This window comes from Patagioenas fasciata, chromosome 22 (assembly GCF_037038585.1).
Source record: "Patagioenas fasciata isolate bPatFas1 chromosome 22, bPatFas1.hap1, whole genome shotgun sequence".
Taxonomy (NCBI): Eukaryota; Metazoa; Chordata; class Aves; order Columbiformes; family Columbidae; genus Patagioenas; species Patagioenas fasciata.
Window position 1 is genome coordinate 275,688 of NC_092541.1, and position 24,211 is coordinate 299,898.

At 71.9% G+C, this 24,211-nt stretch overlaps 4 protein-coding genes across 11 annotated transcripts; 1 reads left to right on the top strand and 3 right to left on the bottom strand.

The window, feature by feature from the left end:
- Positions 1-97: 97 nt before the first annotated feature.
- Positions 98-2,754, bottom strand: ASB16 (ankyrin repeat and SOCS box containing 16). Its single transcript, XM_065856379.2, has 5 exons — positions 2,138-2,754; positions 1,563-1,830; positions 634-1,126; positions 456-569; positions 98-361 (listed from the first exon to the last, which is right to left on the bottom strand). The coding sequence occupies exons 1-5, from the start codon at positions 2,433-2,435 to the stop codon at positions 176-178; spliced, it is 1,359 nt and encodes a 452-aa protein (XP_065712451.2). The 5' UTR covers positions 2,436-2,754; the 3' UTR covers positions 98-175.
- Positions 2,755-2,832: 78 nt separating this feature from the next.
- Positions 2,833-6,370, bottom strand: HROB (homologous recombination factor with OB-fold). Of its 3 annotated transcripts, none has more exons than XM_071818125.1 (10): positions 6,265-6,370; positions 5,996-6,046; positions 4,837-5,745; positions 4,672-4,755; positions 4,354-4,494; positions 4,096-4,267; positions 3,937-4,022; positions 3,694-3,816; positions 3,338-3,524; positions 2,833-3,171 (listed from the first exon to the last, which is right to left on the bottom strand). In XM_071818125.1, the coding sequence occupies exons 1-10, from the start codon at positions 6,265-6,267 to the stop codon at positions 3,098-3,100; spliced, it is 1,830 nt and encodes a 609-aa protein (XP_071674226.1). In that variant the 5' UTR covers positions 6,268-6,370; the 3' UTR covers positions 2,833-3,097. The 3 variants fall into 3 exon arrangements, with proteins under 3 accessions (XP_071674226.1, XP_065712355.2, XP_071674227.1); XM_065856283.2 differs by having other exon boundaries at positions 4,096-4,204; positions 6,265-6,369; XM_071818126.1 differs by having other exon boundaries at positions 6,195-6,344.
- Positions 6,371-7,253: 883 nt separating this feature from the next.
- HDAC5 (histone deacetylase 5) lies at positions 7,254-20,024 on the top strand. 5 transcript variants are annotated; one of them, XM_065855956.2, is made up of 26 exons: positions 7,254-7,347; positions 8,157-8,264; positions 11,542-11,744; positions 12,259-12,394; positions 12,496-12,610; positions 12,695-12,822; positions 12,905-13,036; positions 13,468-13,580; positions 14,169-14,294; positions 14,556-14,775; positions 15,137-15,342; positions 15,602-15,844; positions 16,159-16,315; positions 16,590-16,723; positions 16,797-16,917; positions 17,029-17,078; positions 17,151-17,258; positions 17,361-17,416; positions 17,493-17,580; positions 17,671-17,790; positions 17,877-17,974; positions 18,359-18,477; positions 18,557-18,690; positions 18,890-18,974; positions 19,404-19,557; positions 19,762-20,024. In XM_065855956.2, the coding sequence occupies exons 1-26, from the start codon at positions 7,254-7,256 to the stop codon at positions 19,862-19,864; spliced, it is 3,351 nt and encodes a 1,116-aa protein (XP_065712028.2). In that variant the 3' UTR covers positions 19,865-20,024. The 5 variants fall into 5 exon arrangements, with proteins under 5 accessions (XP_065712028.2, XP_065712031.2, XP_065712032.2 ...); XM_065855959.2 differs by having other exon boundaries at positions 7,268-7,347; positions 15,614-15,844; XM_065855960.2 differs by having other exon boundaries at positions 7,268-7,347; positions 14,580-14,775.
- Positions 20,025-20,236: 212 nt separating this feature from the next.
- Positions 20,237-24,200, bottom strand: G6PC3 (glucose-6-phosphatase catalytic subunit 3). 2 transcript variants are annotated; one of them, XM_071798226.1, is made up of 8 exons: positions 24,101-24,200; positions 23,418-23,814; positions 23,026-23,126; positions 22,827-22,917; positions 22,528-22,646; positions 22,281-22,422; positions 21,946-22,206; positions 20,237-21,782 (listed from the first exon to the last, which is right to left on the bottom strand). In XM_071798226.1, the coding sequence occupies exons 2-8, from the start codon at positions 23,633-23,635 to the stop codon at positions 21,308-21,310; spliced, it is 1,407 nt and encodes a 468-aa protein (XP_071654327.1). In that variant the 5' UTR covers positions 23,636-23,814; positions 24,101-24,200; the 3' UTR covers positions 20,237-21,307. The 2 variants fall into 2 exon arrangements, with proteins under 2 accessions (XP_071654327.1, XP_071654328.1); XM_071798227.1 differs by lacking the exon at positions 24,101-24,200 and adding an exon at positions 23,968-24,067.
- Positions 24,201-24,211: the final 11 nt, after the last annotated feature.

The window sequence follows — 24,211 nt, forward strand, 5'->3', positions numbered from 1 at the left end:
ACTCCCCCACGCCGGCCGCAGTGATGGGCGGGGCCACGCCGTGGGGCGGGGCGTCCCGCGTCTCGTGTGCGCCCGGGTCCGTCAGCCCGGCCCGGCCGGCCCGCGGGAAGGAGACGCCCGGGAGCCGCCGCTGTCACAGCGTTTATTGTCCCGGGCGCGGGGCTCCGGGCGGGGCTCAGGAGAGGGTCCCCTGCAGCGGCAGCTGCAGGTAGCGGCGCAGGGGGGGCGGCAGCGACAGCTTGGGGACAGCCAGGTGGCAGCGGGCGCCCAGGTGCCGCCGCACGGCGCAGCGGGCCAGGTGCTGCAGGCGCCGCGGCTGCCCCGCCATGCGCACGGCCGAGGTGTAGAACTCCCGGTGCTCCTGCGGACAGACGCGGCGTGAGCGGCGGGGCTGGGAGCGGGCACGGGCTGAGCGACGGCGTGGGGCGCACACGGGGGACCCCGTGGCCCCTCACCTGCCACAGCTCCGGGGGCACGGCCCCCACCCAGCTCTCGGCGGGGGGGATGCGGTCGTAGGCGTTGAGCACAACCTCCAGCGCCGGCGGGTGCCGGCAGCAGAACTTCAGCATCTGCGGGTACAGCCGTGTCACCGCGCTGGGGGACCCCGCGGCCCCGACCCCCCCGATCGCTCACCTTGGGGTGCACGGGGCCGGCGCCGTGGTCGAGCAGGAGCGCGATGGTTTCCTCGGGGCGCTGGTCCCGGTACTCGTCGACGGCGTGCAGGGCGCAGTCCAGGGGCGTGTACCCGGCGCAGTTGGGGACGGTGGCGTCGGCGCCGTGCCGCAGCAGCAGCCGCGCCAGCCGGGGCTGCCCGTTGCCGCAGGCGTTGTGCAGCGGCGTGTGGTCTTTGCGCCCCGCGGCCCCGGGGTCGGCCCCGGCCGCCAGCAGCCGCTCGGCCACCCGGCAGAAGCGCTCGGCGTCCTCGGGGCGCTCGGCCGCGCCGCAGGCCGCGTTCAGGGGGGTCTCGCCCTGGCGGCTGCGGCGCGCGGGGTCGGCGCCGTGTCGCAGGTACAGCTCCACGTGCGCCACCAGCCCCTGCCGCGCCGCCACGTGCAGCGCCGTCACCTGCCGCTCCCGCGTGCCCAGGTTCACCTGCGCCCCGTGCGCCAGCAGCAGCTCCGCGCACCTGGGGGGACACGGGTGAGCCGGGGACCCCATCGACCCACCCGGGGACTCCACCACCCCCCGGGACTGCACTTTGGGGGGGGCTTGGCTGGAGGAGAGGGGGGGGGGGGGGGGGGTGTCCATTTAAATGTTTACGGCAGGGGTGTGGCTTGGGTGAGAGGCGGAGCCTATCATGCAGATGAGGTGTGGGCAGAGTTTGTTTCCTGGGTGGGGCTGGCATGCAGATGAGGCTGGTGGTGTGGGCGGAGTTTGCTATGCAGATCGAGTGGGTGGAGGACGGCATGCAGATTTATGGGTGTGGCCTGGTTTGCATCCGGAGTGGGTGGAGCCTGTCGCGCGGACAGGCCCTTGGACAGGCCCACGCAGAGCCGGCGGGAGCAGGGGCGTGGCCCGGGGGCGTGGCCGGACATGCAGATGAGGGGCGGGGCGGGGCGTACGCGAGGCTGTCGGGCGCGGTGCAGAGGTGCAGCGGGGCCGAGCCCTCGGCGCTCAGCACGTTGGGGTCGGCGCCGAAGGCCAGGAGCAGGCGGGCGCAGTCGGGGCGGGGGGCGGCGGCGCAGTCGTGCAGGGGGGCCCGGCCGCCCACCACCGCGTCCACCTCCGCGCCCCGCAGCAGCAGGTGCCGGGCGCAGTCGCTGTAGCCGCGGCCGGCGGCGATGCGCAGCGCTGAGGTTTGCTGCCGGCGGGGGCTCAGCACCCACAGCCCTGCGGGGGGGAGGTGTCAGCTGGGGGGGCACCCAGGCCTGCGCGCCCCTCCTCATTTCACCAGACCCCCCCACCCGCCCCCCAGCCCTAGGGGAGCTGTTGTGCACCCCCGTGTCCCCCAACCTCCACCTGAGCCAGGAAAAGCCTGGGGGGAGCAAACTTGGGATCCCCCCCATCCCAAAGGAGACCAGCAGCCAACCCTCCCCCCCGCCACCCAGGAGCTGCAGCCTCAGCCAGCGCTCCTCCCCCTATTACTTTGCAGTGAAGGGAAGGGACCCCCAGCCCATGCAGCCCCCGAGCCCCGTACCCTGCTCGGGCTCCCACACCAGCTCCTCGCTGACCGTCTCCATGACCAGGTTCGTGGTGGTCTCGTCCTTGAAGATGCTCTTGATGCGCAGGAGGTCCCCGGTGTACAGGGCGTTGTGGACCGCAGGGTCCCGGCAGTACTGGGGCCGCCGGGGGGGCCTGGGGGGCTCCGTCAGGAACCGGCGCGTGGCCGATTCCCGAGCCAGGGCGCGCCGGCGATCCTCCCGCTCCAGCAGCTCCCGCTGCAGCCGCAGCGAGCGCAGGGCGGAGGAGCTGAAGGCGAAGGTCTCCTGGGCCATGGGCACCAGGCGGTTGGGGAGCTGGGGGGCAGCGGGAGGCTGGGGGGCAGCGGGAGGCTGGGGGGCAGCGAGGTGCCTCCTGTGCCGCACGGGGGTTATAAATAGGGCCGTGCCCCACCACAAATGCTGAATCAAGAGCTCGAACCGAGCCGCCCTATAAATAACTCCCCTTGGGTGGTAAACAGGGTCATGTTGGCGCAGGGCGGCCAGGGAGCTGAACCGGCTGGTGAGTGCGAGATGGGGACAGTCCCATGGGGCTGGGACTCAGGTACCCCCAACCCCGCAGGGCTCAGCACCCAGGGAAGGGTTGGGGGTGCTGCAGCTCAGCAGAGGGACGGAGGGGCACTGCTGGCTGCAGCGGCAGAGGGGACAGTGACACGGGAGCAGACGGCGCGAGGCAGGGACAGAACAGCCCTTTAATGCAGGTGGAGAAGCGGGGAGGGACCAGCCCGCCCGCAGGAGCGGGGACAGGCACTGCGGTCGTGTCCCCGGGACTCCTCGGAGCCCCCGGCTCTCGCTCCACAACAAACACGAGACAGAAGGCAGGACAGACAGGGCCAGGGCAGCGCCCGCCAGGCGCCCTCGCTGGGCCGCGGTGCAGCCAGACCGCACCGGCAGGCGCCGGCTCCCTGGTGCCACGGCCCTGCCGCAGCTCCCTGGGGTCAGCAGCAGTCGGCGTGGGCTGGGGCAGAGAAGAAATCCTCGGGCAGCTCTCCCAGGAGCCCGTCCAGGTCATCTGCACAGAGAGGACGAAACGCAGGAGTTTTACTTGTTTATAGAAGAGCAACCAGGTCCACATACCAGGGACACAACGGGACAAGACTCCCCGGTGTGACAGGGAAGGGGACGCGCCGCCCTGCCCCAGGGCCCGTTTCCCGCAGGACGCAGTGGGTCCGACTCACCCGTGTCGCAGCCGTCAGCTCCCGCTGGCTCATCTCGCCCGGGTCCGGGGCTCTGCGGGTGCAGGGAGAAGCCCCCAGGAGACTGCTCTGTGCTGCCCGTCCCTGATTGTCCCCAGGCCCCAGGGGCAAGGACACCCCCGGGGAGCTGTGCAGGGTGGTCCTGGAGCGGCCCAGCCTGGGCATGGACCTGCAAAACCCAGCAGAGATGAGTTGGGGGCCCACAGGAGGATTTATTTGTCCCTCCCAAGCCTCCCCATTCCTCCCCAGTTGCTCTTGGGGGTCCCCACAGTCCCAACCCCCAGCAGTGCCCCGGGGGTCCCTGTCCCTCCAGGCCAGCAGCGCCGTGTCCCCCTCACCTCCCGCCGCGCTGGCAGCGCCCGCAGGAAGCCGCTCTCGGGCTCCGGGGGGTAGATCCTGAGCAGGTTGTTGGGGGTGACGTTGAGGTAGTGGTTGCGGTGGGATGGGGAGAAGACACCAACCTGCGGGGACAGAGCGGGGGGTCAGACCCAGAGCCCCCGGTCCCGTTCCTGCGGGATGGGAGCCTGGCAGCCGCGCCTGCAGCAGGAACAGCCCAGACAGGCTGCCTCTGCCTCCCCTACCTGCTTGAGGAGCAGCACCGAGCCGGGCCTGAGCTCGCCCTGCCTCTCCTCCAGCAGCAGGCGGTGCACTGTCCCCGGCATCTCTCCTGCAGGCGAGGACAGACCCGTGAGCACAGGAGCCGTGCCCGGGAGCCCCGAGCCGAGCACGGCCCCGCTCACCTGTCGGGTCCCTGAACACGGCACCGGCATCAACATTGGTCCTGGTCAGCGTCTTGATCATCACGGCCATGCTGGGGACCTTGTTCTTCGGGAGCTGCTTCAAGGCCGCCTGCACACGCAGCCCCCTGTCACACCCAGGTCCCCAGGGAAGCCCCGCAGGGCCGTGGGACATCTGTGGGCAGCCCAGCTCAGCCCCCTCCCCACAGGGGGCGAGGGGAGGGCTGGGAAGCCGAGTCCCCAGCGCTGGTGCCCCCTCACCTTCCGCAGCACCATGACCACGCTGTAGGTCCTGAGGAAGCAGCCGGGGTCCCTCTCGTCCAGCCCCATCTCCGTCTTCATGGCAAGCCAGGGGCCCTTCCCAAAATCCTCTTCTGTGGGCGGTGAGGAGCTGGGCAATCCCTGCAGTCCCAGAACAACGCAGTTACCATCACAGAGCCGAGCCAGCGCGTCCCATGGCCCTGGCACAGCGACGGGGGAGCCCCAGGAACCCCCACCCTTTCCAGCATCACCCTCCGCAAGCCACGGCCTGGGGACCGCTGGGGGTGGTGTCCCGATGCGCTCCAGCGCAGGCGTTACCTCTGGCCGCCGCTTCGCCGCAGCCCCGTGAGCCGGCGTTTGGGGGGAGCAGACAAGGATCTCCTCCGGGAGCTTCGCACCGTGCTGCGGGAGAGGAAGAGGCTGGGGCGCCAGGGCAGGTTTTACAGCTCCACCAGCCCTGTCGCCCCGTCCCCCTGCACCCACCTGCTGGGGCAGGATCCCCGCGGGCCCCGGGAAGCGCCGAGTGTTCCGCTGTGGCAGCAGACGGGGGGCGGCTCCGGGGGCTTTGCTGGCCGCTGTCACCAGCTGCACGAGGTGGTTGGTGACCACCGGTGTCTGCAGGCTGCCCGGGGGCGGCCGGGGCGGCTGCCTCGGCAGGGGCTCCACGCAGCTCATCAAGGCCGGGGGAGCCGCGGGGGGCGGCTGGGGGGGTGGCGGGGGCCGCCGGGGTGGGGGGCAGCTCTGCCGGGGCACCTGCAGCCCCACGGAGGAGCTGCTGGATCCCGGCTGGCACGGAGACGCTTGGAGAGGCCTCGGGGCTGGGCACCTGGCAGCGGGGACGGAGCCCCAGGAGCTGCCCGGCTTTCCCAGGGGGGTGGGGAGCCCGGGGGGAGCAGAACTGGCCGTGCTGGGCCGCAGCACCGGCCTGCAAGTGGGAGCTGCCTGTGGGGCGGGCAGGGGGTCCTGCCCGTGCTCCCCCCGCCCGCAGCCAGGGGACACCAGCTCCTCCCCTACCCGCAGCTTCTTGGGGGCCGCCCGTGCCGGGGGGCTCTCCTGCCCCGTGGGCTTCTCCCACCGCCCGGGGGGCGGCCGGGCAGCACCGGCCCCCGCTGGCGCCTTGGGCCCCTCCAGCTCCATGCAGGCAGCCAGGAACAGCTCGTTGTCCAGCTCGTCCTGGGGGGCCGCTGCTCCGGCCGGGGGTCCCCAGCAGCCCCCAGCCTGCTCCCCCTGCCTGGCCAACGGCCGCAGGCCGGGGGTTTTACCGGGGCGGTGAGCGAGCTGGGGTCCCAGCGGGCGGAGGGGCTGCAGGCCAGGGGGGACCGAGCTGCCAGGTGACAAGCGCCCGGGGACCATGAACTGGTTCTCTGCATCCTCCACGGCAGAGAGGAAATCCTGCGGGAGAGAAGGCACCGGGCAGCCCCGGACCCCACGCCCCCCGCCCCTGTCCCCAGCCCACCCCGCGGGGCCACCGGCCGGTGACCGGGCCGGCACAGGACCCTGCTCCAATGGCCCCCACGCACCAGAGCCAGGATCGAGCCCCCCTCTTAATGAGGTAACGCAAATTACGAGTTACCGCCACCGCACCCACCGCCCCGCGGGGCGGCCCGTGGTGGCCCCATGGCTGCCTCCTCCCGGCCCTCACCTCGTCCGCCAGGTCCCCGTCGGCCCCAAACAGCCTCTGGAGGTGTCCGGCCTGCGGGAGGACAGAGCTGCGGGCGCGGGCCTGGGGGTCCCGCTCCCTCCCCTCGGGATGGGGCATCTCCCCACCCCCTGCAGAGCGGAGGAGCCGCCGAGGGGCCCATGGCGGAGGCCCTACCCCCCGCGGGGACCCCAACCCTCACCCCATGGGGACCCCCAGCCGGTTCCAGGGAGCCCCAAACAGGCCGGGCCCCCCGGTCCCGGTCCCGTTACCATAGCAGCGCCCGGAGCCTGCAGGCGGAAGTGCGCCCGGCTGGGACGCGAACCCGCGGCCCCGTAGGGGCGGGAACAGGTCCCTTAAGGGCCCCGCCCCGCCGCTCGCGCGCAGGACGAGGCCCCGCCTCTTAAAGGGGCGGTGGCAGCGGCAGCCCCGCCCCCGCGGTCCGTCTGTCCGGCGCACGGTGCGCGCGGTGTCCCCGCACGCCCGGCCGGGCCCGCTGCTCCCGCGGCGCCGCGGTGACTCACCGGGCCCGCTGATTCATCCGCCCGCCCCCGCGCCCGCCCGGCCCTGCGCCCCGGCTGCCGCACACACGCGTGTGCAATTGCACGGGCAGGTGCTGCCCGCGCGGCGGGCACGCGCGTGTGTGTCTCCGTGTGTCTTGTGCACACGCCAGTGCACGGGTGCGGGGCCACGGCGGTTGCCTGCGTGTACTCAGCGTGTGCACCTGCACACCAGCCCTGCGCACGTTCACACCTGTCCATTGTGTGTGCACACATGTGTGCAGCTGCGGATGAGCCCCTGTGCACAGAGCACGCTCGTGTTGTTGCACACACAGGTGCACTCACACGTGACTCCCTGCCAACCTGTTGCACACACGCATTCACACGCGTGCATTCACGCACTCGCATGCAAGAGCAATCGCACACCAGCTTCTTGCACACACACGTGTGCAGCTGCACGCCAGCCTGTGGTGCACAATTGTGCTGATGCAGGCCACCCCGTCACAGGCGCTCACACGCGTGCCGTTGCACATTTGCTCACTACACACTCATACTGTGCCGTTGCACACCAGCCCGTAGCGCACACTCACACATACGCAGTTGCACACCAGCGCACACGCACTCACACGCACATGCCATTGCCCCCGCCCCGGCCCCTTTAAGGGCCCCCCCCCCCGACTCGCCCCGCCCCCGGGGAAGGGGCGGGGCGAGGCTATTTTTAGCGCAGGGTTCCGTCACGTGACGGCGAGTGACGTCACCGAATGTTGTTGTCGGGGCGGGCGGGGCCCCGCTGCAAAGATGGAGGGGCGGCGGGGCGCGCGCGGGGCGATGGGGCCGGGACCGGGGCCCGCGCAGGTACCGGGGCCGGGCGGGGAGGGGAGCGGCGCGGCGGGGGGGGCGCCGCGCACCGCGGGGGGGCTGCAGCGCGGGGGTCGCTGTGCAGTGTCGGGGGTCCCGTGCGAATGGGGGGTCGTGCACATCGGGGGGGACCCGCGCAAATGGGGGACCCGCGCGACGGGGTTTGCGCGGAGCAGCGCGGGGTCCGCGCGCCAGCGCGACGGCGGCTCCGCAGCGCGGGCCCTTTGCAGGGGGGGCCCGTTGCACCGCGCCGGGGTCGGGTCTGCCGGTAGCGCCCCCCTGACCCCGCGGGGTCCGTCCCGCCCCTGCAGAGCTGAGCGTGGCCCCCACGCGTGGCCCGTCCCGACCCCCGTGTCGGGGCGATGCCTCGGGGCGGCTGCAGCATTGTGGGGAGCCGGGTCGGCCCTGAGTGTGCGTCCCCCCCATGCGGCTGGGTCCGACCCTGCTGAACGAGACCCGCGGGGGGCCCACCCCGTCCCCGTGGGGGGTGGTACCGCGGGAGGGCCTCGGGGGCTGCGCTTCCCCACCGTTCTCCCCGGGCTTCCCGTTTGTGCCCCCCCCTTTTCCTGCAGAGCCTTGTGTAACGCTGTCCCCCCCGCGTCCCCTCTGTGTTCTCCACGTCCCCTCTGTCCCCCCACCCGCTTTGCAGGGTCCCCCATTCCCCGGGGCCGCGTCCCGCCAGCGGGTGCTCAGGGACCGGGGGGCGCGGGGCTGGATCAGGCTGTCGCCTCCGAGCACCCGCGGTTTGGGTCTTGGGGGCTCTCCCGGGGGGCCGGGGGTGCTGACGGGGGCGCTTGGTCCCGCAGGGCTCCCCGGCGGCGCAGGCACAGCCCCGGCGCTGACAGCCTCTCCGCACGGCCCCCCCCCGCACCACTGTCACCCGCCGGCCACCATGGACCCCCAGAGTGACACAGGTGAGACCCGGGGACAGCGGGGGGCGCTGCACCCAGCCGGGCATCATCCCCAGCCCCCCTGCGTGGGGGGGTCCCCACCGTGGCCCCGGAGCCCCCCCCTCACCTCAGCAGCCGTCGGGGGGACGGGGACTGACGTGCCATCGCGGTGTCCCGCCCGGCGCATCGCCGCCACGCGCCCGCTGCGCCCCATCTGCGCCCGCGTGGGCGTCACCGTGCGAGACAGTGGGTGCCGTGTGGCGGGCGCGGTGCGTGAGCCGCCCCGGTGATCCCGGACCCGGCACCTGAAAAACTGAGGCACGGGTCGGTCAGCGCCATCCTGCCGCGGCACGGGTCGGTCAGCGCCGTCCACACGGGTCACACGCGGCGGCTGCTTCGGCTCTTTACCGTGAAATCTGGTGGTGCTGCTCGGCAGCAGGTCCCCGTGGACCCCAGCGTGCGGGGACGTGGGCTCACCTCGGTGACATCCCAGGGTGGTGCATGGGGACAAGCTGGTGACTGCGGGCTGCCCCTGCCGCGTGGGTGCTGCTGGCTCCTCATCAGAGCCGCCCTGTAATTAGCCCGGTGGGAATTCCAGTGGCACCTGGACGCGCGTGGCCCCGACGCTCGGCCAGGGACAAGCGGCTTCGCCGACTCCCGCGTCCACCTGCAGCTTTCAGGGTGGCGGGGCGGGGAACTGAGGCATGGGGTGATGTCAGGGACCCCATCCGTCTGGGTGGCACTGGAGATGTGCGGTCAGTTCAGGACAGGGGTGGGGTGTCCCCTTTGTCCCCAGTATCCCGCGCCACCGCTTGCCCCGGTGCTGCCGCTGCCCGCTGCCGGTATTTTTGGAGCGGCCGCGGGGCTGGAGCGGCGCCCGGCCGTGCCTGGCACGTGGCGCGGTGGCACAGGGACCTGGCCGGGCCACCTCTGCCCGTCCCCGCAGCGGTTTCCTTGGGGTCCCCTCCCAGCTGCAGCTCCGGCCGGGCCTGGGGGGCCGCGGCGGCTGTGATGAGTTGGGCCGGTCTCAGCTGTGCTCCCTGGGGCCACGTGCATCACAGGGACACGGGACGTGTCACAGGGCGCTCCTGAGCCCGAGGGCTCCCTGTCGCCTGACGGGTGCTCAGTGTCCCCCGGGGCCCTCCCTGCACCTCACCCCGTGCTCACCCCAAAGCTGAGCTGCCTTTGGGGGTTCTGCAGGCGCCGCGTGTCCCCAAGTGTCACACAGGTGGTGGGGTCATCCCTGGGGTGCAGGTACCCCCGCTCCTCCATCCCCGCTGTTCACCCCGTTCCCTGACCGTGTCCCCCTGTGTGCCACCACCCCTGGAGGGGCTGCGCGGCTCGGGCGGCCCCAGCGCCGCTTCCCGTGGCCTCGTGCCCGCCGGCGGCACCAGAATAGCCGGTGACGTCAGGGCCCGCGGCACCCCGGAGGGGCAGGGGCCGGGGGCGGCCAGAAATATCCCAGCTATTAAAAGTCCCGGCTTGGGATTAACTTGCGGGTAAATAAACGTGGCTGCTGCCGGCGGGGGGGGTTACGCACGGCTGGGGGGGATGTCACCGCCTCAGCCCATTGTCACCCCCTGGGCCCAGCCCCATGGAGCCGCTTCGGGTCACTGATCCGGTGGGAAATGCGCTGAGTCGGCGTCTGCGCCCTCCCCCCCCCCCCGCCAGACGGGGACCCCCGGGGGCTCCTGTGGGGGGGCCGCTCGCCGCGCTCTCCAGGCCGGGGGCCGATCCCCCTCTGGCGACCCGGGTTTTATTCCCGGCAGCGCTGATGCGATTAACGGCCCAGCAGTGAGGGGAGGGGGCGGGTGGGTCTGGGGGCTTCTCGGGGGATCAGGGGATCCCAGCCCTGTGCAGCCCCCCGGGCAGGAGCAGCCGCTCTTCCTCAGTGCTGGGGGGCAGTTCGGGGGTGCAGCCAGGGCGGCCCCGCGTGTCCCCGGAGGGATGGGGGCACAGGGCACGCCCCGTCCCGCGGGAGCCAGCGGGGCCCCCCCGCGCTGCCCTATTTATAGGCGGCTCCTCCCGTGCGCGGCGATTTCCAGGCGCCAGGACGAGAGCCCGCGGGGGGGCCAGATCTGTGCCCTGCGCTCCGGGGCTGCCCGGGGGGCGGGTTTTGGGGGCTGAAGCCGGGTCTGGCGCGGGGGCTGGGGGTGCGGGTGCACGAGTGTGCACGGGGCAGAGCCGCTCTCCCCCCGCAGTGCACCCCATGGGGACGGTGCAGCCCGTGCAGAGGCGCCTGTTGCGCTGGCCGGGGGGGCCTTCGTTTGGGGGGGCCTGTGGGCACCAAGGGGTTAAGCAGCCCCATCCCATGGGGTGGTGGCCCCCCCGGCAAGGGTGGTGGCCCCGGCCCCTCGCCAGCCCAAAGCCACTTCTGAGCCCCTAAGTGCAGGTTTGACTCCTGCCCCGGCCCCTCCCGTCGCTATTTTTAGCACCCCCCCGGGTGCCGCCGCTTCTGGCTGGTGCTGGGTGCTGCCACCCCCCATTGCACCCCAGCACCGCCTGTGGGCGGCTTTGTGTCCCCCCCCCCCCCAAAGTGGGGACTGTCGGGCCTTGTGGAGCCGCGGGCACCCCCAAACCTGCCCCCGGTGCGTGGCGCCCCGAGGCTGAGCCCCGGGCTGAACCGGGAGGGGCCGAGGGGGCGCTCCTCGGTGCGGGGGTGCAGGCGCCGTGCTGGGGAGGGGGCGGCGGGGCCCGGGTCGGTCCCGCGCTGCGGTGACGTCCGCCGGTCGGCCCGGGCGCGCGTCAGTGCCCGGCGTGCGGGCGGGGGGGCGCACGTTAGCATGCAGCGCGCGCCCCCGCCCCCGCCTTCCTGTTTGCGTGGTGCCGGGGTCCCCCCGCCGAACCCCGGTACAGGGGGCAGGGCCCGGGGGCCTGGGCTCCCTGCCCGTGTCCTTCGCTGCGGGGGGGGGGGGTGTGTGCCCCCACCCCCCGGTTTTCTGTGGGTTTCTGGTGGGTGCTGGGGGGGCTGTGCCCGTCCCTGGCTCGGGGCTGTAGGGGGGTAGGTGTTAGTGGGGGAGGGCTCGATCCTGCCCCCGACTGCCCTCTTGTTGCGTGTTGCAGATGCGGGGGCTCAGCTTGGGATGACTCCCCTATTTCTGGAGCGGGGGGGTAACAAGTGCGGGGCGGATCCAGGGCACTCGGAGCTGGTGGGGGACCCGGGGTCCTGGTGGGGGGGCTGGTCCCCGGCACCCCCGCTGCCCCCACACTGCCCCATCCCTGGCGATTCCCGTCCCCTGCGCCTGCCCCGGCCGCCCCCGTCCCTGGGACCCCTGCCCCCCCAGCCTGCCGGTGCCCGCAGGGCCGGAGGGGCCGGCGGAGCCCCCCGGGGAGCGGCGGGGCCCGGGGTTGGACGCGGCGGCGCGGGAGCGGCAGCTGCAGCGGGAGCTCCTGGCGCTCAAGCAGCAGCAGCAGCTCCAGAAGCAGCTGCTCTTCGCCGAGTTCCAGAAGCAGCATGAGCACCTCACCCGCCAGCACGAGGTCCAGCTCCAGAAGCACCTCAAGGTGCGTGGGGGGTGATGGAGCCTGGGGGGTCACCTGTTGGGGGGGGTTGGAGCCATTTGGGGGAGATGGGGGCTGATGGAGCCATGTGGCATCACTGTCTTGGGGTGCTGGGGTCATTGGGGAGATATTTGGGATGATGGAGCTGTGGGGTGTCACCTGTCTGGGTGGTGGAGCCATGGGGCATCCTGTCTTGGAGTGATGGAGCGGTGGGGTGCGACCTGTCTGGGTGATGGAGCCATGGGGCATCCTGTCTTGGGGTGGTGGAGCTGTGGGGTATGACCTGTTGGGGTGATGGGGACTTTGGGGAGGAGACCAGGGGTCAAGGGGGCATCACCTGTCCACAGCGATGGGGCCACCAGGGAGGGACGGGGTGCTGGAGCCGTGGGGTGTCAGTTGTCGGGGTGATGGAGCTTTTGGGGGTGCTGGAGCCAGGGGGGTCGTGCACGGGGGTGCTGGGGCCGGGCGGGGTGTGCTGCCGCGTACATGGGGGCGCGGGCGCGCGCGGGTCCCGCAGCAGCAGCAGGAGGCGCTGGCCGCGCGCCGGCAGCAGGAGCTGGAGCAGCAGCGGCAGCGGGAGCGGCAGGAGCTGGAGCAGCAGCAGCGCCTGGAGCAGCTGCACGCGCTGCGCAGCAAGGACAGGAGCCGCGAGAGTGAGCGGGGCCGGGGGCTGCGCGGGGCCGGGGGCTGCAGGAGGCTCCCGGGGGCTGGGGGGAGCGCGGGCCGTCCCCCCATCCCAGCCGTGTCCCCCCAGGTGCCATCGCCAGCACCGAGGTGAAGCTGAAGCTGCAGGAGTTTCTGCTCAGCAAGACGAAGGAGCCGGGCACCGGCCCGCCCAACCATTCCCTCCCCCAGCACCCCAAATGTTGGTAGGTCACCCCAGAACCCAGACACCCCCCAGGCTGGGGCGGGGGCACCTGGGCGTCCCAGTCTCTTCCACCTTCGCCCCCCAGGGCTCACCACACCTCGTTGGACCAGAGTTCCCCGCCCCAGACTGGCAGCCCCGGGACTCCCCCCTCCTACAAACTCCCCCTCCTCGGCACCTACGACGGCCGGGACGATTTCCCGCTGCGCAAAACCGGTGGGTGCGGGGGCGCCGGGGGGCACCGGCGGGGGCGCTGGAGCCGTGCGAGGCTGACGCCGCTGCCCCGGGGCCCCCGCAGCCTCCGAGCCCAACCTGAAGGTGCGGTCGCGGTTGAAGCAGAAGGTGGCGGAGCGCAGGAGCAGCCCGCTGCTGCGCAGGAAGGACGGCACCGTCATCAGCACCTTCAAGAAGCGCGCGATTGAGATCACGGGTGAGCTGGGCGCCGGGGCTGCCTCAGTTTCCCTGGGTCACTGGGGGGTTCTTTGCAGCGATGGGGGCTCTGGCCGGGACCCCACGCCCTTGCCCTGTTGGCTGCCAGGGCGTGCACAGGGTCGTGCAACGCGTGTGTGTGCTTGGGTAAGGTGTGTGCACACGTGTATGCATGCACATATATGCTTGTGCAACATATGTACGCATATGTGCTTGTGTAATGTGCGCACACCTATGTTTGTGCATATACATGCTTGTGCAACACGTGCACGAGTGGTTCTGTAACGCGCGCACGCACACGCTTGTGTATTCGCGCAGCTTTGAACGTGCACACACACTCGGGCGCACGCTGCCCCCCTCCCATGGCCCCGGCAGGGGACGCCGAGGCGGGGCTGGGCGTGGTGGGGCCCCTGACGCGTGGCCCCCCCGCAGTGTCCTCGCTCTGCAGCAGCGCCCCCGGCTCCGGGCCCAGCTCCCCCAACAGCTCCCACGGCGCCATTGCCGAGAACGGCCTCACCGGCTCCGTGCCCAACATCCCCGCCGAGGTACGGGCTGCGGGGAGTGTGCTGTGAGCGTGCTCGGCGTGCACGTGTGTGTGCGAGTGTGTGCTGTGAGCGTGCTCGGCGTGCACGTGTGTGTGCGAGTGTGTGCTGTGAGCGTGCTCGGCGTGCACGTGTGTGTGCGAGTGTGTGCTGTGAGCGTGCTCGGCGTGCACGTGTGTGTGCGAGTGTGTGCTGTGAGCGTGCTCGGGGTACACGTACGTCCATGTGCGTGCTCAGATGTGTGCAGCACAGCACGCTCAGAGAGCACACACGTGCTCAGACGTGTGCAGCCAGCGGGTCTGTGTCCAGGCACACACGTGTGCTCAGGTACACACAGCCAGTGGCTGCTCCCAGGGCTGCAGGTCGTGCGTGTGTCCGTGGCGTGTCATGGGACACACGTGTGTGCCTGTCCACGGCGTGTCATGCTACACGTGCTCATGACGTGTTGCAGCACATGCGTGTGCCTGTTCATGCCATGTTGCAGCACACGCGTGTGCCTGTCCGTGGCGTGTCATGGCACATGTGTGTGCCTGTCCGTGGCGTGTCGTGGCACACGTGCTCATGGCGTGTCTGTGCGCGTCCCCGCCGCAGCAGCTCCTGCCGCAGCCCTTGGCGCTGGACGGCTCCGGCCAGCTCAGCCTCTACACGTCCCCGTCGCTGCCCAACATCTCGCTGGGGCTCCAGGCCACCGTCACCGTCACCAACTCCCACCTCAGCGTGAGTGGGGCCGGCGCAGGGACGCTGCGTGGGGACCCTGTGCCCCGTGGGGCAGCACTCGGACCTGAAGCCCCATAGGGCTGGTGTGGGACCCCCTGGGGGGCGGCACAAGGACCCGGTGTCCCATAGGAGTGGCCTGGGGCCCCGGTGCCCTGGTGGGGGTCACCCAGCAGCACGAGGGCTGATGGTGGGTGGGGGGATCCCTGTCCCTGTGCCCTCCGCGCGGCAGTGGGGACGCGGTGCCAGCCCCCGTCCCCGCAGGCGTCCCCCAAGCTGTCCCCGCAGGCGGAGGCCGAGCGCCCGGCGGTGGCCACTCTGCGCCCCGGGGCCACCCTCACCGGCAAGTTCCTGAGCACATCGTCCATCCCGGGCTGCCTGCTGGGGGTGGCGCTGGACGGGGACCCCCCCGCCGGCCCCGCGTCCCTGCTGCAGCACGTCCTGCTGCTGGAGCAAGCGCGCCAGCAGAGCACCCTCATCGCCGGTGAGAGCCCGCGCCGCACGGCTTCCCCCGCGCTGCCGCGCTTTCCCTGCACTTCCTCGGTTTCCCCCGCGCTTCCTCGGTTTCCCCCGCGCTTCCTCGGTTTCCCCCGCGCTTCCTCGGTTTCCCCTGCGCTTCCCCGGTTTCCCCCACACATCCTCGGTTTCCCCCGTGCTTCCTCAGTTTCCCCCGCGCTTCCTCGGTTTCCCCCACACATCCTCGGTTTCCCCCGTGCTTCCTCGGTTTCCTCCGCGCTTCCTCGGTTTCCCCCGCTCTTCCTCGGTTTCCCCCGCACCTCCTGGGTTTCCCGCTGGCGGCGCCGGCGCCCGGCCGGGCCGGGCAGCGCCTAACGCGGCTCCCGCAGTGCCGCTGCACGGGCAGTCGCCGCTGGTGACCGGGGAGCGCGTGGGGAGCGCGCGGACGGTGACGAAGCTGCCGCGGCACCGGCCCCTGAGCCGCACGCAGTCGTCTCCGCTGCCCCAGAGCCCCCAGGCCCTGCCCCACGGCGCCCTGCCCCACGGCGCCCTCCAGCACCACTTCCTCGACAAGCAGCAGGTGTCGCTGGGCAAGGTGGGGAGGGGTCGCCGTGGGGCTGGAGGGGGCGGCGGGGGGAGCGTGGGGTGGGTGTCGGGGGGGGTCCTGGGCAGCTGTGGGGCGTGGGGTGGGTGTGGGGGGGTCCTGGGCAGCTGTGGGGCGTGGGGTGGGTGTGGGGGGGTCCTGAGCAGAGGGTGGTGCAGGGTGGCTGTGGGGCCGGGGTCACTGGGTCGCTGGGGGGCTGGCGGGGGTGCTGGGGGGCTCAGTTTGGCCCCTGCACCCACCGCCCCCCCAGCTGCTCCCCAAGGCGGGGGAGCTGGCGCGGCAGCCCCCCACCCACCCCGAGGAGACGGAGGAGGAGCTGACGGAGCAGCAGTCTCCCCCCCCGGGTGATGGGGTCCCCCCACTCGCCCCCCCGGACACCGGGGACCCCCCGGAGCGCCCGCAGGACCCTGGGGGCCGTGGGGAGCCCCTCGAGCCGGGTGACAGCGGGGACGAGGCCCCTGACGTGGCCGAGCTGGGCGTCACCTACAAGCAGGTGAGACTCTGGGGGCCCGTGGATCAGGGTGGGGAGGCCCAAACGTCACCAGCTCCCTACGTGCCCCCCAAGCTCTGCACGAGTGGCCCCCACCGATCCCCGGGTCCCCCGCTCTCCAGCCCCAGCCCCCCCGCTGCCGCAGGATGACTTGGAGGGCCCGGTGACTCATCCCCCCCAGCCTCCGGCTCTGCCGCCCCCGCAGCCCCCGGCCCCCGCCGTGACTCATCCCCCCCACCTCGCCCGTGGCCGCCCCCTCCCCTCCCCGGCTGGGCCGTGCGGGGCCGTGGCCGGGCTGACGGGGCCGGGCCCCCCAGGTGTTCCCCGAGGCGCCGCTGCAGCTCTTCCCCGGCCCCCCCCTGGGCGTCCTGGCGCTGCCGCACCCGGCGCTCGCCCGCACCCAGTCGTCCCCGGCCAGCGCCGGCGTGAAGCCCCCCGCGCCCAGCGGGCCCCCCCAGCACCTCTTCACCACAGGTACGGGCGGGGGGGACGGCGGGCGGCCTGGGGCGGGGGGCTGCTGTCCCTGGGGGTGTCACGTCCCTTGTGCCCAGGGGCGTCCCTGTCCCTGGGGTTTCCAGTCCCTTGGGGTGCCAGGGGGTCCCCGTGTTCCGAAGGGTTTCCCATCCTGGGGTGCCCAGAGCTGCCCGTGTGCCACGGTGCCGCTCGTTCCTGGGGTGCCCTGTGTCCCGTGGGACCCTGCCCCGCGGGCTCCCCCGTGGGCCGGGGCCGCGCTGAGGCTGCCGCGCAGGCGTGGTGTACGACACCTTCATGCTGAAGCACCAGTGCACCTGCGGCAACACCAACGTCCACCCCGAGCACGCCGGCCGCATCCAGAGCATCTGGTCGCGCCTACAGGAGACCGGGCTCCTCGGCAAGTGCGAGGTGAGGCCCCCGGGGCCCCCTCCCGCCCCCGGGTGCCCCTCACCTGGGGCTCATCCCCGTGTCCCCTTCGCAGCGCGTCCGGGGCAGGAAGGCGACGCTGGAGGAGATCCAGACGGTGCACTCGGAGCACCACGCGCTGCTCTACGGCACCAGCCCCCTCAACCGCCAGAAGCTCGACAGCAAGAAGCTCCTGGGTAGACGCTGACTGGGGGCGGGGGTGCCCGGACGCCTGGGTCCCCTTTTGGATTTGGGTGGACGCTGTCCCCACTGCCACCCCCTTGTGACGGTACCGTCTGCCCTGCCAGGTCCCATCGGCCAGAAGACGTACGCCGTGCTGCCCTGCGGGGGCATCGGGGTGAGTGTGTGGTGGCGGGGGGCCCTGGGCTGGCCTGGCCCCGCTGACGTGTCCCCGTGTCCCCCGCCACAGGTGGACAGTGACACGGTGTGGAACGAGATGCACTCGTCCAGCGCGGTGCGCATGGCCGTGGGCTGCCTGCTGGAGCTCGCCTTCAAGGTGGCGGCTGGGGACATCAAGGTGAGGGGAGGGCTGGCACGTCACAGGTGTCCCTGTGCCCCCCCGGGGCCCCGCGCGCTCGGGGTGTGCAGGTGTCACACGTGCCCCTCTCTGTCCCCGCAGAACGGCTTTGCCGTCATCCGCCCCCCGGGGCACCACGCGGAGGAGTCCACGGCCATGTGAGTGTGGGACCCCTGCCAGGGCCGGGGGGACGCTGGGGACACCCCGGTGCTCACCAACGCTCGCCATCCCCAGGGGCTTTTGCTTTTTCAACTCGGTGGCCATCTCGGCCAAACTGCTCCAGCAGAAGCTCAGCGTGGGCCGGATCCTCATCGTGGACTGGGTAAGGGCCCCGGGGAGGGGGACGGGGCCCCCCAGGTGGCAGGGACCCTGCAGGACGGGTGGGGGTCCGTGACGCTGCTGGCACCGGCAGGACATCCACCACGGGAACGGGACCCAACAAGCCTTCTACAGCGACCCCGGCGTCCTCTACGTCTCCCTGCACCGCTACGACGACGGCAACTTCTTCCCGGGCAGCGGGGCGCCCGAGGAGGTATGGGGGGCCGCGGGGGGGACCTGGTGTCCCCCGGTGTCCCCCACTCTGGCGGCAGCACTGGGGTCACTCATGGCTGTGCCCAGGTGGGCAGCGGGATGGGAGTGGGCTACAACGTCAACATCGCCTGGACCGGCGGCGTGGACCCCCCCATCGGGGACGTGGAGTATCTGACCGCGTTCAGGTGGGCGTCCTGGGGGGCTGTGCGCTGGGGGGCCCTGTACCCCAGGGGGTTCCCTGTGCCCTGGAGGGGTTCCCTGTGCCCCGGGGATGTCCCTGTGCCCCAGGGATGTCCCTGTGCCCTGGGGATGTCCCTGTGCCCTGGCGATGTCCCTGTGTCCTGGAGGTCCCTGTGTCCTGGGGGTCCCTGTGCCCTGGGGGTCCCTGTGCCCTGGGGTTGTCCCTGTGTCCCAGGGATGTCCCTGTGTCCTGGAGGTCCCTGTGTCCCGGGGATGTCCCTGTGTCCCGGGGGTCCCTGTGCCCCAGGGATGTCCCTGTGGCCCGGGGGTCGCGGTGCCTTGGGGGTCGCTGTGCCCTGGAGGTCCCTGTGGCCTGACCCGCCCTCCAGGACCGTGGTGATGCCCATCGCAACCGAGTTCTCCCCGGACGTGGTGCTGGTCTCGGCCGGATTTGACGCTGTTGAAGGTCACTTGTCACCGCTCGGCGGCTACTCTGTCACCGCCAAATGTGAGTGGGGTCCGGGGGTGGCCCCCGGGTACAGGGGCCCTGCTGGAGCTGCTTGTCACCCCCGTTGGTGTCCCCGCAGGCTTTGGCCACCTGACGAAGCAGCTGATGACGCTGGCGGGGGGCCGCGTGGTGCTGGCGCTGGAGGGCGGGCACGACCTGACGGCCATCTGCGACGCCTCGGAGGCCTGCGTGTCCGCGCTGCTGGGCCTGGAGGTGCGGGTCACCCCGGGACACGCGCCCCTGGGGACCCCTCCTTGCCACCCGCTGACCCCCGGGTGCAGGGGGTGTCAGGGCACGCGCGTTGTGCCTCGGCTTCCCCTGGGTCGATGGAAGGGGCTCTGGTCCCCTCCCTGCTCTCGGGGGGTTTGGGGGGCTGGTGGCGGGTTTGGGGTGCTGATGGCTCCCCCCCCAGCTGGAGCCCCTGGACCCGTCCCTCCTGCAGCAGAAGCCCAACGCCAACGCAGTGGCCACGCTGGAGAAGGTCATCGAGATCCAGAGTGAGACCCTGCGGCCAGCGGGGGTCGGGGTCCGGGGGTCCCTGGGTTGTCCCTGCCATGGGGAACACGGCGGGGAATCGGGGCTGGCTCTGTCCTGGGGGCCACAGAGGGGTCCCCAGCGCTGTCCTCGCCATTGGGGTCACCATCAGGTCTGTCCCTGCCACAGGAGGCCCTGAGGACCCTCCTTGCCCTGGGGGACCTGGAGGGGTCTTTGGGGATGTGCCTGTCCCGGGTGTACCCGCGCTGTCCCAGTCCTTGGGGGGGACCCAGGGGGCTCCCCACGTGTGTCCTGGCCATGGGGGCGCCCCGGGCTGTCCCAGCTGTGAGCGACAAGGGGGTCTCTGGGCCGCCCACAGTGGGGGTCCCTGCGGTGGGGGTCCCTGCGGTGGGGGTCCCCGCGGGCCCGTCCCAGCGCTGTGGTGTCCCCAGGCCGGCACTGGGCTTCGCTGCGGGGCTGCGCGGGCGCCGTGGGCCGCTCGCTGCGGGAGGTGCAGGCAGGGGAGACGGCGGAGGCCGAGACCGTGACGGCCATGGCGCTGCTGTCGGTGGGCGCCGAGCAGGGGGGCTGCGGCCCCCGGCCCAGGTACGGCCACGGGGGACCTGGGGCTGCACGCGGAGCCACGCGTGGCATGGGGGGGGGCCGCGCGTCACCCCAGACGGGTGCGTCCCACCCGAGCATGACGGGGACCTGGGGGTGCTGGGGTGGTGGCTCTGGGGGGTGACAGAACCGGGGGTGTTGGGGCGGGGGGGCTGGGGGCAGCGCTCCTCAGTTCCCCACTCTGCGCAGGCCGGTGGAGGAGCCCACGGAGCCCGTGGAGCCCATGGAGCCCGTGGAGCCCATAGAGGCCATGGAGCCCATGGAGGCCATGGAGGCCGAGCCTGTGCCATGAGGCTGGTTCCCGAGAGGGGAGGATCACCTGGAAGAGGAAAAACACACACACAGAAATCACTAAAACAAACAGAAAAACTCAAAAAAAACTACGAAAAAGAAAAAAAAAGACAAAAAGCTGGAATGGAAGAAACTGGGAGGAAAAAAAAAAAAGAGGAAAATATTTTCTTTTTCTATTAAAAAGAGAAGAAAAACACACAAAAAAAGGCCCGTCCTGTCCCGGCTCACGCGGTGTTTGCGGTCGTGTCTGTGTGCAGCAGCGCTTCACCGGCCCCCGTCCGTCCGTCCGTCCGCCCGCCCCTGCCCCCGGCAGCTCCTCTTGGTTTTAGGGGGTTTTCCTTGTTTTCTCCATTTCCCTGTGGCCCCCCCGCCCTGGTGTCCGTCCCGGGGGGCGACGGGGACATTTGTGCCTTTGATTCCGTTGTTTTTTTTAATGCCTTAATTTCCCTGTGAGCTTTTGGGTTTCCCCGGTTGTCTCCTCCCCTTGGTGTCCCCGGCCGGGGGTGACAGGGAGGGACGAGCCCCGTTGCTGTCCCCGTGTCACCGCGGCCGGGGGTGACAGGGAGGGACGAGCCCCGTTGCTGTCCCCGTGTCACCGCGGCCGGGGGTGACAGGGAGGGACGAGCCCCGTTGCTGTCCCCATGTCACCGCGGCCGGGGGTGACAGGGAGGGACGAGCCCCGTTACTGTCCCCGTGTCACCGCGGCCGGGGGTGACGGGTCCTGGCGCCTCCGTTGGGACAAAACTTTGTTCTTAAAGGAGAAAAAAAGGAAAAAGACCAAAAAGCAGAGGAGGAAGGACTTTGCTGCTGTCAGCGCGCCGGCCGAGGACTCGGGGCCACCGGAGCTCTGAAGGAGGGAACAGGACAGACCCCCAGGTATCGGGATTTCCTACAGATGGATTATTTAATTGTATTTTTGTAACGGTGGGGGGGGGGGGCGGGGGTTTCAGTTATTCCGGGGTCTGGGGTCCCGGGGTGGGATGGGACGAGGGGGTGTCCCCTGTCCCTGGGGGGGAGGAGGAAGGGGGGACTCCGGCCCAGCTGTCCCCGGGGGGTCTGTTGGTGGCACCAGCGGCCCGGGACCCTCTCTGTCCCCTCTCTGTGGTAGGGGGGTCGCGGCCCCTCCCAGGAGGGGGTGACACCTCGTGTAGAACCGACCCCTCCCGGGGCCAGGCCGCCCCCCGCAGCGAAGGTCGTGCTTCGGGCCGGTGTCCCCGTGTCCCTCCGTGTCCCCCCCTCGGTCTCCGCCCGCTCGCGCTCTTGCCAGGTTTTCAGTTCAGTATTTTGTAAAATGTCACCGATGTTCGTCCTTGTACAAATAAAACTGTTTCTGGCAATACCCAGCGGCACACGCAGCGTGGGGGGGCGGGGGGCACCGGTGCCTTTGTGTCCCCTTTGTGTCCCCCTTTCCCATCCCCAGGGCTCCCTGGTTGCCCTACGAGCCTCAGTTTCCCCACCACCCGGTGGGCACGGAGCTGGCCCAGCACGGCCGGGGGCTGCGACCCCCATCCCCACCACCTCTCGGGAGGCTCCAGCCCCCCCATTGCCCCCAGCTCTGCATGGGGGTCCCTGGCCCGTGCCCCCCCGCGCAGGACCAGGGCAGCAGGTTGGTCACATTGGTGCCTTTATTTGGTGAGAAACGGGGCAGCCCCTCCGACCACCACAGTGTGGGGGGGTCCTGGCGTGAGGGGGTCCCGGCCCCTTCCCCCTCCCTGCGCCAGGGGAAAACTGAACTGGGGGACTGGGGGCGCTGGGGGTGGAGTGGAAGGTGTTGCTGTTTGCCGGTGACCCCGGGCTGGGCCTGTCCCCATGTGTGTCCCCAGACCTGCTGGGCACGGGGACACCCCAGCCCTGCCCCGTGCCGGGGGGGTCTCGTGGCCCAGGGGGAGCAGCAGGAGTCAAACAACCGGCCGGGGGACCTGTATGGACGTGGGTGCCACGGGCAGAGCCAGGAGGGGGGCACAGTGAGGACCCCCGGGTGGGGACCCCTACTCGGCGTGTAGGGGGCCCCACAGGCCCCTGGGGAGGCAGAGGATGAGCCGGGGCAGCAGCGATGTCACCAGCCAGGGCACAGCCGCGTACCTGAGGATGCTGGCGCCGTACCAGAGCACGGTGTCCTCCGGCTGCGGCAGCCGGTGCAGCCCCTGCACGGCCCCCAGCGCCAGCGCAGCCCCCGCCAGCCGCTGCCGGGGGGCCAGGGGCTGCCCCCGGTGCAGGGGAAGCGCGGCCGCCAGCGCCAGCCCCAGGCTGCTGCCCGCGTCACGGCACACGGAGGCGAAGGGCCGGGTGTCGCGGCGCAGCCAGGCAGGGCTGGCGCACCATTTGGTGGCCAGAGCGATGGACCTGCGGGCAGGGGGACGGGGGTGAGACCCCTGCCCCGTGGCAGACCCCAGCCCCCCGGCCCGGCCCTGACTCACCAGTCGATGTCCACGCCGGCAGCCAGCAGCGCGTGGTGCAGCGCCAGCGTGCCCACCAGCAGGGCCAGCGCCACGGCCAGGAAGAACCAGGCGGGGCGGGATGTGGGGGTCCGGCCCTGCAGCCCCCAGCCCAGGGCGGCCCCTGCAGGGGTGGACGGGGGTGCCAGCGTGGGTGGGGGCTCCAGGGAGGGGAAGGCACCCAAAAGGCCCCGGGCAGGCGCCCGAGCGCCGCCCCCACCCCGCTCACCTGCCAGGATGCCGCCGAGCACCTGGTGCGGGAAGTGGGCGAGGACGAAGACGCGCGAGAGCCCGAGGACGATGAGGAGCAGCACGTAGGCGATGAAGGGGCTCAGCCGCAGTGCCAGGCTGGGGGAGAGCAGAGGGGAAGAGAGCGAAAACCTGCGGTGGGGGGGCTCGGGGGTCTCTGTGGCAGCCGGAGCTGCAGGGCACAGCCGAGCCCTGCAGGAGCTGCCCCGTGCAGGGGGTTGTGCGCCCACCCACTGCAGCTGCTCCCGCAGGCAGGGCCGTGTCCGCACCCAGACTCACCTCCGGGAGCGCCGGGACGCCAGTGACGTCAGCAAGGTGACAAGTGGCCAGAGCGCGGCCCCCGTGATCATGCAGTGGCCGGAGGGGCTCCCTGAGGGGATGCGCAGGACATGGGTTGGGGAGCGGGCACCTGCAGCTCCTCCCGGCGGATCCCGGCGCCAGACGGGGACATGGGTCAAAGCTTTTTGCCGTTACTCACCCGGTCCCGTCTCGCAGGACACGGGGAACTGGCGCAGCGGGACCTTCTCGGCAAGTCCCGACTCATGGACCCACCAGAACGGGCGCTCCCCGAACAGCCACCTGGTGGGGCAGAAACCGCTGAGACAGCGGGCGGGCGCTGGGGAGCCGAGGGCCGGCAGCGGGGGCAGGATCCCCCCACTCTCATGACTCTCTTCTGCGCGGCCACCTGGCCGGTGCGTTCCTGCCGCTCGGGGCACCGGCGGCACCCGCGCCCTCGGGCAGCGCAGCAGCACCCGCCCCGCCGCCCAGCGGACCTGCGGCCGCGCTCCTGCTGCTGTGAAGGTGCTGCCGCCCAGCCCTGCGGCGTCACCCGGCGTGGCGGGACCCCGAGGCTCCCGGCCGCCCTCTCACCATTTGAGGACCACGTTGAGCCACTCTGAGACCAGCCCGGTCCACAGCACCGACAGCCCCGCCTCGCGGTCGAGGAAATGGGCGACGGGGAAGCAGACGGTGAAGACGCTCTTGGGGTCGGCCAGGGCGGTCACGGAGAGCCAGAGCGGCTCCAGCCAGGGCGGCCCGGCCTGCAGCGCCTGGGCCAGGCGCACGCCGGCCACGTGCAGCGCGTCCATGGCGGGGGCGGAGCGGCCGGGGCGGCTCGGGGCGGCTGCCGCGCGTGGCTGTCAGGCCGTGGGCGTCAGGCCGTGGCTGTCAGGCCGTGGGTGTCAGGCCGTGGGTATCGCGCCGTGTCTGTCAGGCCGTGGCTGTCAGGCCGTGGCTGTCGCGCCGTGCGTGGCTCCCGCAGCGTCACCTGAGGACACGCCGCCGTGTGACGCGGGCGCCGCTCCGGGAGCCGCTCGACGCCTCGAGGTTCCCGCGGAGGACTCGGACCCCCCGCGCCCGCCCGCGGCTCCGCAGCTCCCGGCGGGAGCACCCCCCCCGCGCAGGCCCTGACCCGCGGCACCTGCGCCGGCCCCGCGCGGGGTCTCCCCGGGGCCTCCCCGGCGCGGGCCCGGGCCCTGCGCCCACCAGGCCTGGGGCCTCCCCGGGCGGCCCGCTCCCGTTCCCGCTCCCGCCCCCGCCCGCCCCGCGCTCACCGCCTCCTCCGCCTACAGCCCCCAGCAGCCCCCGCGGCAGCGCCGGGGCGGCGCGAGGGCCAACGGGCGGGGGCGGCGCGAGCGCGGCCAAGGTCACCCCGCCCCTCGTCG